At 47.4% G+C, this 11,243-nt stretch overlaps 2 protein-coding genes across 8 annotated transcripts in view; both read right to left on the bottom strand.

The window, feature by feature from the left end:
- Window positions 1-6,339, bottom strand: part of HNRNPD (heterogeneous nuclear ribonucleoprotein D) — a 10,033-nt gene extending 3,694 nt beyond the window's left edge. For 2 of the 5 annotated variants that reach the window (XR_005953225.1, XM_041412058.1), the window contains exons 1-4: window positions 5,273-5,644; window positions 1,746-1,914; window positions 839-1,000; window positions 11-142 (exon numbers count right to left, since the gene is read on the bottom strand). Coding sequence is in view for 4 of the 5 variants with exons in the window: in XM_041412058.1 (XP_041267992.1) it covers window positions 11-142; window positions 839-1,000; window positions 1,746-1,914; window positions 5,273-5,463 (654 nt within the window). In the remaining variant the exon portion in view is untranslated. Of the gene's footprint in view, window positions 1-10; window positions 143-838; window positions 1,001-1,745; window positions 1,915-5,272 lie in introns of all 5 variants that reach the window. The other 3 variants (XM_041412056.1, XM_041412059.1, XM_041412055.1) reach the window with 3 other exon arrangements.
- Window positions 6,340-7,181: 842 nt separating this feature from the next.
- HNRNPDL (heterogeneous nuclear ribonucleoprotein D like) lies at window positions 7,182-11,124 on the bottom strand. Of its 3 annotated transcripts, XR_005953226.1 has the most exons (9): window positions 10,937-11,124; window positions 10,477-10,645; window positions 10,227-10,388; window positions 9,828-9,959; window positions 9,601-9,715; window positions 8,890-9,057; window positions 8,630-8,726; window positions 8,144-8,247; window positions 7,182-7,452 (listed from the first exon to the last, which is right to left on the bottom strand). XR_005953226.1 is itself a non-coding variant. In XM_041412061.1 (8 exons), the coding sequence occupies exons 1-7, from the start codon at window positions 11,023-11,025 to the stop codon at window positions 8,656-8,658; spliced, it is 906 nt and encodes a 301-aa protein (XP_041267995.1). In that variant the 5' UTR covers window positions 11,026-11,123; the 3' UTR covers window positions 7,182-7,452; window positions 8,630-8,655. The 3 variants fall into 3 exon arrangements, 2 of the variants coding, with proteins under 2 accessions (XP_041267995.1, XP_041267994.1); XM_041412061.1 differs by lacking the exon at window positions 8,144-8,247 and having other exon boundaries at window positions 10,937-11,123; XM_041412060.1 differs by having other exon boundaries at window positions 7,182-8,726.
- Between the last annotated feature and the right edge of the window lie 119 nt (window positions 11,125-11,243).

The following is an 11,243-nucleotide window of genomic DNA, read 5'->3' on the forward strand; positions in this document are numbered from 1 at the left end:
ATCCACCTACTTTACTAAGCCCAACATTGTGGTATTTCTTTTCCATTATTTTCTTCACTGGGTCCTCTTCCTTGAAAGTAATGAAGCAAAATCCACGCCTCTTGTTAGTTTTGTTGTCCATGGGGAGCTCTATGGATTCAACCTGGTGGAAGACAATGATTTTACCTTTTATCCTGACATTCATGTCACTGCAAAATCCCTCTAACAGGTCATTCCTGCTAACTGAAATTATTTGGATTTGAATATGACAATGTGACCTGACTACAAATACAGAGTCAAAGTTCACTGTAGCACATGGGACTTCCTAGGCAAACAGTCTGTAAGTTTGGAACAGTGCACATATTTAGCAACCAAACTCCCTGAACAGAGTTATGACCTGAAGCTGGCACCATCTGATACCAACAGGGGAGCAGCAGCTGTAGCAAGTTCATTCAAGACCAGCTTTTAAAAACTTCAGTGATACTCAGCTCATCTGCACCACCAAAAACTGGGGACAGAGATTACACAGTTGTACAGAATTTAGGCAAAACTGTCTCAATCTGTGCTATAGGAGATGAGCTGGAGTGGCTGAAGAGCATCCCATGCAACTGACCAAAGCACCCTGCTAGAAACACTGCCTCCCTCTCTGACTTATCCCTTCCCCTTCCATCATCAACTCAGAGCCTGTAACTCTGAGCTGAAACATCAACATTCGGACCACTCGCACACATGGAACTACAATGGCCAGAAAGCTCACATTAGCATCCACGCAGTCTGCATGCGGGGGATGCTTTCTATTAATAAATTTGTGAAGATAGAACAGGCTCCACAAGTAAAAGCACTTTGTTTCACTACATACCTCACCAAAACCTCCAAAATATTCCCGTATTTTCTCCTCAGGTGTGTCTGGAGATAAGCCCCCAACAAAAATCTTTTTAACGGGTTCTTTTGTTTTCATGGCTTTAGCTCTTTTTGGATCAATGACCTTTCCGTTCAGCTTGTGTTCTTTCTGGTCCATGACCTGAGGATAATTAAACACAGTTTTACACAGATCAAGCTAAATGTTTCACTGTTTTGAGTAAGGCTAAAATTGCTTCAATTTCAGTACGTGGATCACACCAATAATTTGTTGCACAAAAACAAAATTCTGTGATTTTTGATCACTATCCACTGACACAGACAGTTCTGACATCTGGAACCACTTATTACCCAGCAGAAGCAAGAGTGTAACATCTCTCAAAAAGTACTCTTCTCATCCTCAAACCTTATGAAGTAAAAAATCTGTACTTTAAATATCACAAAGGCCATGAAGGCGAAAACTTTTCTGTGTGCTGTATCCACAGCATTTTACAAAAGTTAACAAGTAATTTTTGCTTGGCTAGAGCTTAAATGTATCAAAGCTATTGGCTGTCCTCTAGGGATTCATGGTACAGCTCTGGAATGCAAAGAACAGAAGATCTTTGCAAATGCTGCTTTCACAGCAGCAGGCAGCAGACATTTACAGACTCTATTGTTCAAGTGCCCAAGTCCAATGACTTGAAGAACCTCTAAGTGCCCAAATCCATACCTCAGGAATCCCTGCTGGTCCTGGACACAGCAACATGAGTAAGATGGTTCATAAAAGAAAGCATTTTCAACAAGCACATTAAACATGCTGCACCCCTGAATCATCTTTACCAGAAGATGTAAGAACGCCTACAGTCATCCTAGGGAGTGCTTTATCTCTGATACCTGAATCTGAACTTGTTTCATTACTTTAATCCTACCTTATCCACACTCTCAGACTCTTTGAAGAGCACAAAGCCGAAGCCTCTCGATCTCCCAGTGATGGGGTCCAACTTCAGAGTGCAGTCCACAACTTCACCGAACTTGGAGAAGTAGTCCTTCAGATCCTTCTTCGTTGTGTCCCAGCTAAGGCCACCAATGAACATTTTCCTGTTAAGACAAGTTGGTCAATCTGTAAATGTGTGTTACCCAAAATCCTGCACTGCCAAGCTTCATGAGCTCAATACCCTCATGCTTTTATCAGTCATGTCACTACACACACAGGCCTGCACTTTTTGACAACTTGCTTAAGCGAGTCTGGCCAGGACAGATAAAGACTTCCAATACACAAACATTTTGCACTGCCTTCTCCTGCAGCTGCTTGCTCTGCTGTCCCAAGGAACCACTGGTAGTAGTGACAAAAAGATATTTTACTACGTCTTTACGTCCCCATCACACGTTTAATTCCATCCAGTTATATGTGGAGCCTCCACACAACTGAAATACATGTAGGCAGATTAGATTTGTAACAACGTGTGGTTAAAACAGAAGCATTTATCCACCAGTCTGAACTGGACACATGCCCAAATTAATAAACTAAAATAAATAAAGTTTAGTCAAGTTCCCTTCCCCACAAAGCAGTTATGAAAAAGCAAAGTATTGGATGCTCAGAAGTTCTTTCCCCATGAAAACTTTACAAAAACACCTGGCACAATCCATTAACATCAAGAGAATGTCTTTCCAATATTTCTGCAGCACCAGTGTTGCTGGGCAGATGTGTACAGCACATAATTCATAACCTGTATTTTCAAAAGCACACTGGAAGCTTAGAATCAAATCATGACCATCCCACCATGTTAGTAAGGCATTAAAAAAATAATTTTAAAAGATGAAAAATCAAGCCAGTATACACACAAATGAAATTTCCAGGTTATTAGGCATAGGGCTTAGGAACCCATTCAAAAGAGGATTTGATTTGAGATGATCTCTTCTAATACTGATAAAGATTTTACCATGAGCTCTAACCAAAAAATATGATCCATTATGATCTATAAAAGCACTTTCTACAAAGCTTTGCCCATTTTCACGGTTCCAACTTATTTCACAACCAGACACAGTTATCAGAAAACCTGAAAAACCACTGTATCATGTTTCCAACCCTTCCACTTCCCACGCACAAATATTCCTGCCAATCACGTAAAAGAGCATTGTACCTCCTTGTACCTCCACAACTCAAACTCTCTGGAATCAAAAGCTGCTCCTTTGAACTACCTCTGTTGACTTAACTGTGCCTGCAGAGAATTAACAAGAGCATTCAGTTTCTGACAAAATCCATACAGATGAGGGATTCAGAGCCTCAGATGTTTTTATAACATCTTCAGGAGCTTCAGATGTTTTTATAACAAGTCTCCAAATCTGTAAAGAAGGAGCACCAATTCCCCATCCCTTTATCCACTTTTCCAATTAGTTCCAGATCTCTCTTCAACAAAGTACCAACAGAGAGTACCTTTCTATCAGCTGTGACTTCTTAGCGTCCTCCTGGAAGAAATGGCCCACCCTGGTAAACCAGCAGCCTCACACCAGTACAGGCAGTAAATCAAAGGAGCTTTCTGCCCTTTGCTCACCCATCGTTAAGGTCCTTAGCTTGTTTGCTGTTCTGTGGAGGGCTTTTCAAGCAGCCGAACAGAAGACACAGAGGATGCAGCATGGTGTTTCTGACACATGGGGGGTAGTGATGCCCTAGCAGTCACTACTGAACTGACACTTGCTACCCAAACCACCTGTCTCCACATTAACATACAGACCCTGCTTTTGTCCCTAAGGACAGGCAGACCAAGAACGTGAGCTTGAAACCAACAGCCTTGGAAGGTTTTTCACCTCTCCACGCAGGAACTGCGCCTTTGAGCCCGGCCACAGAGCAGCAAAGCACAGCTGCTTCAGTCTGCCCCGACATCAACTACTGCTCCAAGGGAAACTGAGCTCAGGTCAGGGCCACACCACAAACATGAGCACAATTCAGGAGCAGTGGCACAGTGCTGCCAAAAGCTTGTAACATACATTTCCTAGCCCACAGTCTGGCTGGTCTAAGCCACATCAGCACATATAGTTTCCCAAAATAAGTTACCAGAAGTGCGCTGGGGAAAGCTTTCAAACCTCAGACTTAGCTAAACAAGGTATCACAGATCGGCTTTTCTCCCTTTACTACCAGAAGTGCTGTCAAGACAAGAGGTGACAGGTCTAAAAGACTGAACCAGACTACAAGTCAATGTGTGATACATGTGGTCACTGCCCGGTACCACTGCACGGCTTAGAGACCACTTCTTCTAAACTCTCTTGCCTCGAAAGAACCTGAGTTTGCACATGAAAACCCTTTAATTGGTGTGTATTCAAGGGTACTAAGTAAAACAAACATGCAAACTCCAAAGGCAGTTGAAGCTGTTAAGAACAGCTGAAAAGCAACAAAACCATTTTAATTAATTTAAATCCCGGCAAAATACTCAAAAAAGGGTTCCTGCTCTCTCTCTCTCTGCATTATCCCAGATTAACAACATCTCTCTCAGCAACATCCCAGGTTATTACTGAAAGAGGAAGACAGGAAGGTTTTACAGCAGGTATCTGCAGGACACAGTAGTTAGCACTCCTTTATCCAGTTTATTTTCTGCCTTGACCAAAAACAGACCTGCAGCTCGAGTTTCACGGCCCGACAGGAGACAGCAGAGTGCAACAGCCTGTCCTGTCACTGGATTTATTACACACTAATTTCACCGGCAATAGAAAAGGGACACTGCCCCAGGCAGAGACCGTATAAAGATTAAAAGCTGTCTTTACTCGCCATAAAACAAAGTAATAGAACATGCTGAGTTGGAAGGGACCTATCAGAATCACCAAGTCCAAGTCCCAGCCCTGCACAGAACACCCCAAGAGTCACACCATGTGCCTGAGAACATTTTCCAAGTGCTTCTTGAACTCTGTCAGACTTGGTGCTGTAACCACTTCCCTGTTCTATTGCCCAACCACCCTCTAGGTGAAAAACCTTTTCCTGATGCATAACCTGAACCTCCCCCGGCTGAGCTTCCTGCCTTTTCTACTCCTACTTCTCAAGTTCGGACACCACCTCACACAAGCCCCTCGAAGCAAGTTCCGTGACAAGCAGGGGCATGTTTTAGGCTGGGAAGAAGTCCCGGTAGCTGACGCCTCTGGCACTCAGCTAACACACAGTAATGTTAGCAGCACAGGGCAATGCTGCGACTGCAACCAGAGCGTTCGGCTACACCGAGTCACTGCCTCCACGCACGCACCGCACTTTAACTCGTAGAAAAGGTGTCGTTAAAAGGAAAAATAAGTAAAAGGGGCCTCTAGTTTGAGGCACATCACACCGTCTGTGCATCGCGGGACCAGACACCGCCCCCGCCGCTCGGCCCGTGACGTCGCCGAGGCGCCAAGTAAACAAACAGGGCAGCGGCCGGGGCCGGCCGGGCCGGGGGCGCCGGGCCCCGCCCGGGACACACAACCCGCCCCCGCCGCTCACCCCTCGTCCTCCTCGTTCTTGCTGGCGTCGATCTTGGCTCCCTCCGACTCGACCCCGCCGCCGCCGCCGCCTCCCCCATCGGTGCTCCCCGCCCCCGCCTGCCCCTCAGGCTGCTCCGCCGGCTCCGCCGCGCTGCCCCCGGCGCCAGCCGCTACCGCCGCCGAGTCCAGAGCGAACTGCTGATCCGACATGGCGCCGCCGCCGCCCCGCACCGGCCACCCCCGGTGCTGCCGCCTCCCCGCCGAGGCCCCGGCCCCGCTGGCGGCCCCGGCCGAGCGCGCCGATCCCGCCGATCCCTCCTCCTCTTGCTCCCTGTTTTTAATGGCGCCGCCACCGACCCAACCTAAAATGGCGGCCGGAAGGAGCGCGGCGGGCGGGACACGTGACACCGCCCCCGGGGAGCCGTGAGGGAGCGCGGGGGGAGCTCGGCACTGCCCCGGGAGCCGCCGGAGCCCGGGGGGCCCACATGGACAATCGGAATCGATAGGGCTGGACTGGGCCTCTGGAGAGAATACAGTTGAACCCCCCGCCCAAGGCAGGACCAGAGGAACAGGTCGGGGTGGGTTTGGAATGGCTCCAGAGACGGGGGACTCAACCTCCCTGGGCAGCTGTTCCAGTGCTCTGCCGCCCTCCACGCAAGAAGTCCTTCCTCGTGGTGAAGTGGAGCTTGTGTTTGGGTTTGTGGTCGTTGGTCCTTGTCCTGTCACTGGGCAGCACTGAAAAGTGTCAGGCACTATCCTCTTGGCACCTGCCTTTGAGATATTGCTGTGCATGGTGAGATCCCTTCAGTCTTCAGGCTAAACAGGCCCAGCTCCCACAGCCTCTCCTCAGGAGAGAGATGCTCCAGCCATCGTCTTTGTGGCCCTTCCCTGGAGCCCCTTGCCTTTCCTGTGCTGAGGAGCCCAGACCTGCACACGATACTCCAGCTGCACTTCACTAGTGCCGAGTGGGAGGATCGCAGATTGAAGTAAAACTTGGCTCTTAGCAGGGTTTTGTGTATTAACAAACCACTGGAGTAATGAAACCATGTTCTTCTGGCACAGGTCTCCCTCAGCCCCTTGTGTGCTGTGGAGGGCTGTGGATCCAGCTGCACTCACAAATGAAATGTATGAACTCACACACTGCTGTGGCTTCTTGCTGATTCTTGTTTGTAGTCAGCGACATCAGTGAGTTTTAACAAGCAAGGTTTATTTTTATGCTTGACTAGGTAGTTGTGCTGGGAAACATCAAATCTTCAAGCAGACTGCCACAATTCTTTTGTGTCAGACAAAACACACACGCTCCTTTACCCATCCCAACCCCTCTCCTAAATGGACACATGCTGGATTGATGCAGTGTTCCTTCTCCAGCAATCAGGCACACAGGCTTTTTGTTGGTGCTCGCTAGTGTGTACTACAAACCTGTTTTCTGATCCAGGTGAGAAGCATCCAGTACAGCACCTAACTTGTACCAAGTTGTACAGAAAATAGTTGCTGATCCTGAAGTTCAAGAACTTTTGAACGCCTACTTGGAATTGGAGTAGAAGTGGTGTGGGAAAGTAATTAAGCTACATTCTAGAATACTTGGAAGTTTTAAGTGCTTGAGAAGCTTTGAAAAGCTCCAACTCCTCAAGCAGTGCCATCAGCATTGAAAAGGAGCTGCTATAGTTCTAGATCCCTCCTGAGATGTGCAAAACTGGCAGCGTTGTGCCAGACCACTCTCCTCACTGCTGCAGGGGGCAGGACATGACTCTGCCATCTTCCAGTTATGCTAATTCCAAGCACTCTGGTGCTCTCAGGACAGATCAGGAGGAAGAAGGGGGTGTATGGACCTGTTCTCACAGTAACCTTGATCTCCAGAGAGATACCTGTCCTTCTATCCCAGTAAAATTACAGCTACACCACTTTAAAGTGACAGTAAGACTCCACACTCACTTAAGTAAGCATTTATTAGAGAATCTTTTAACATGAAATTATACAAATAAAGTTTGTATAAACACAAGTCCACATTGTGTCATAACATGAATGGCAAAAAGAAAGTAAAAACCATAAAAGAAAACTAGTCGGCCGCTATGTACAGTTGGACACAGTTGTGTCATACACTAAAAGTCTTTTACAAAATAGTCATTTCCTCTCACGAAGACCACCCTCCATTCACTCACGATGCGTTGCAAGATGGCTTTTTGTCGCAGTATCTCTTACCTAAAAAATGAAGACAAAATGCATGTCAGATCTGTGACAGTTACTACAGGATTGTTAAAAGGTCCATTTTCATGAACTGCTTTAAGTCTTCTATATATTCCTTTCTTCACTGTTAAAGATCATATGCATATTTATTAATGTAACACAAGAGGTTTGTTTAGTTACCCATCAGTAACTTACTTTCCCAAATATTCAGCCCAACTAGGAGGCTGCTCTGAAACAACAACCATCCAATTTAGACAAGTAAGCAGGCTCTGGATCACTTTCTTTTCCATTGGAAACACTGCCAAAAGGCTTTCTGATTATTTGTTTATACAACTAAACGACTTATGTGCAACACAAGTCAGGTCACTTTAGTTCAGACAGTCCATATGCATATGATCTTTAATGTTTATCCAGATTTAAAAGTTCGTTTTGGTTTGCAGATTTCACTATTAGCTATAAAAAGAAAAAAGCAAGCATTAAAATCTTAAAGAATGCACATTTAAAATGAGGTTCCACAATTGAAATACAACACTAAACAGAAGACCAAATGATTAAGCTGTAAAGGCATTTATGTACTTTAACTCCTGTAAAAAACCATTTAAGTTAAAGACACTTAATCTCCAAAAAAGATTAAAAAAAGAAGCCAAAGTCTGAAGTTTTCCACTTTAATCTTTACGCTGGTACATGAAGTTGGAAGAGACCATACCACAGGACAGCGTTTTCTGGTGTATGCCTTGCGCTCTGCCTGCAACGTGCGACCCCAGAGATAGACGTGGTCAGGGTGACACACGGCCTGCAATGAAGTTCCCGCTGGCGGGTACAAACAAGGTATAATGTCAGAGTTAGAAGACAACATTCTTGTTTTCCTTAAGTTGTACCCATTTCAGTACTTTACCTGTTAATACTTCTAATAAGTTTAATTATTCCTCTAGACCACCTGGTACACAACGCAAACCAGAAAAACTCTTATGTTTTTCTGAAGTACTAAAGAAGATAAAGTCACGCTTTTACAAAGTTAAAGATCTATAGACACGTAGGCAAAGCTGGTTTTAAAAAAAAAAGTATTTTTTAAGTTAACGAAAGCTTAATTAAAGGAAAAGTCATGCTAGGCAAGTTTTTACTCTTCGTTTGTCTATTGATCTTTAAATTAGATTAGACATAGTGGGAGTGGAGCTCGCGCTCCTGTACACACCTGTCTGTCAGGCACTAGGCACTGCCTTAGTAGGGCTGGTAGTTGTTTTGGTGGTTGCCGCCGCCACGGGACGCCTTCCCATACGTGCTCTGTTGGCCTGGAGGTAGCATGTGGGGAAAAACAGAACCCACGAGCGTTAACACCAGCCTCAGAGGGAGACTTCACACACAGCAGCGCACCAAGGGATCTCCTCTTTAGAGCCATGGGCTGACTGAGAGCATACTGCTCTTGTTATCGGGAATGAGGGCAAAACCACTCACCACTGTAATCTGTGTATCCCGGCCCATATCCATAGTTGGGATAGTTGTACCCAGAGTAGTCGTAGCCTCCATAGCCACTGTAGCTCTGATCACTGTAAGCGCTATTGTAATTCCCATAGCCTTGATCATAATAGTTATTAAATCCTTGGTTCCAGTTTTGTCCCTGACCTGAAACCAAGCATAGCAACTGTAAGTTTCAAAACTTACTTCACACCTCTCCTGTGCCCCTTCATCTCATTTTTTGGATATGAAAATAATCAGTAATTGCCTGAGCACCAAGTGACACCACAGGACAAGCCCTGCTGCGTGGTGTGAGTTGTGTCTGCTTGACCTGTAACATACCAGCTGATTCCTTCTGATCCATTTGAAGGTGCAGCAGTGACCAGCCCACTCGTTAGCAAACAGCTCCTGGTTTCTCGCCCATGGCCAATTAAGTGTATCCCTTTCAAGTGAAAGTGTAACTGTGCTGGCTGCACTGCCCACTAAGGGTGTACAAAAGCACCCCACATCCACCTTTCACCTTCATCACTTGAATGCAAGCACAGCAAGAGGAGGTTCTCCAGCTTCAACCACAACCACCACTTACTAACGGGCTACTTTACACATTTGATTTAAACATGAGATCTGCACACAGCCTGCAACCTAGAACATCTACAAACACCTGAGTGTTTGGTAAGTACTTAAATAAACAGAACCACTGAAAATACTCACCCCGTCCACGCCCCCTTCCGCCTCCACGTCCACCAGAAGAATTGCTTTTCCCTCCTTTCTGCTGCTGCTGCTGCTGCCTGTACACCTCTTTCGGCTGTGCTACTTTGATTTCACACTGTAAGGACAGAAAGCCTTTCATTCACTAAGAATTCCAAGAGCATTTCGTCAGTTGCTTTCAGAGAAACCTAGAGATAGATTTCACATGCTAAGAATACGAGTTTTCCCACCTTGCCTGAACCAATCTGGTGGTATCTGCTCTCTAGTAACTTCTTTACTGGCTCTTCATCTGTGTATGTGATAAAACAGAAGCCCCTCCTTTCATTCGTCTTTGTGTCCATGGGAAGTTCAATGTTTTCAATCTGAAATCAAAATTAATATAAACAATGAGTGAAATCTGTAAGCAACTCTTTATGCTACCAGAACCATCTGGCAGTGCAGAATCTACACTGACTACTTCTGGCAGCTATAAAGCAGACCACTACAACTTTATGAAATCATTAACATATAGATTAAAGATCTAGTTAGATCTGGTTTTGGCCAACTCCCTCCTCACAAATTCTTTCTTAAGAGAGAGGCAAGACTACACTTGAGAATTAGAGGTGTTCTTATATGCCAATATACTATACCTCGCCAAAAGCACCAAAGTACTCCTTAATCTGTTCTTCAGATGTATCTGGACTCAGCCCACCAACAAACACTTTTTTGGGTGGCTCCTTCCCTTTCAGCGCTTTTGCCCTTTTAGGATCTATTAACTTGCCATCCAGTTTGTGTTCCTTCAGTTCCAACACCTAAAGAGCGAACAGAGGAACAAAGTCTCAGATCGCTGCAGCTACACAAGCTGGCTCCGTGCCATGGGTCCGCAGGCAAAGCACCCACCTTCTCCACGCTGGCAGCATCCTTGAAGAGCACGAACCCAAACCCCCTCGACCTTCCAGTGACCGGGTCTGTTTTGATCGTGCAATCCACAACCTCGCCAAACCGCGAGAGATACTCCGTCAGGTCCTTCTTGCTGGTGTCCCAGCTGAGGCCTCCGATGAACATTTTCCTGGAGGGCAGGAAACGCGTGCGGATACGGGTGAGGGAGCGCCGGGAGAGCCCCCCCGCGCCCCCACAGGCTGCCGGTGACGTCACGGCCCTGCTCGGCCCCCCCGTCCGTGTCCCCGCCCCGCGGAAACTGGGTCACCCGCCCGGGACACAAAGGCGGGCGCGGCCGTGCTGCGGGAAGGGAAGGCCGCGCTGCGCCCAGACACCGAGCCGCCCCCCCGGGCCGCGGGGCGGGCGCGGAGATGGACGCGGGACTCCCCCACACCTCCCCCCACCACGTCCCCGGCCCTACCCGTCGTCCTGCTGGTTCTTGCTCGCGTTGATCTTGGAGCCCTCGGCGAACTCCTCCTGGCCGCCGCTCATCTCGGTCGCGTCCTCCATGGCGGGGCGAGGGCGGGGGGGGGTGCTCGTGCGAGCGGCGGAGACAGCGGAGACCTGCGCCCGGCAGAAAATGGCGGCGGAAGAGATCCGGGCACCGCCTGCGCCTCTTTTATATAGCCGCGCCGGCAGCCAATCAGCGCCGCCCTCCCGCCCGGCGCCGCAGCGCCCCCGGCGGCTCGCGGCGGGGCTGCAGCAGCCGCCCTGCGGCCGCCATCGCG

This window comes from Onychostruthus taczanowskii, unplaced genomic scaffold (genome assembly GCF_017590055.1).
Source record: "Onychostruthus taczanowskii isolate IOZ18803 unplaced genomic scaffold, ASM1759005v1 scaffold38, whole genome shotgun sequence".
NCBI lineage: Eukaryota > Metazoa > Chordata > Aves > Passeriformes > Passeridae > Onychostruthus > Onychostruthus taczanowskii.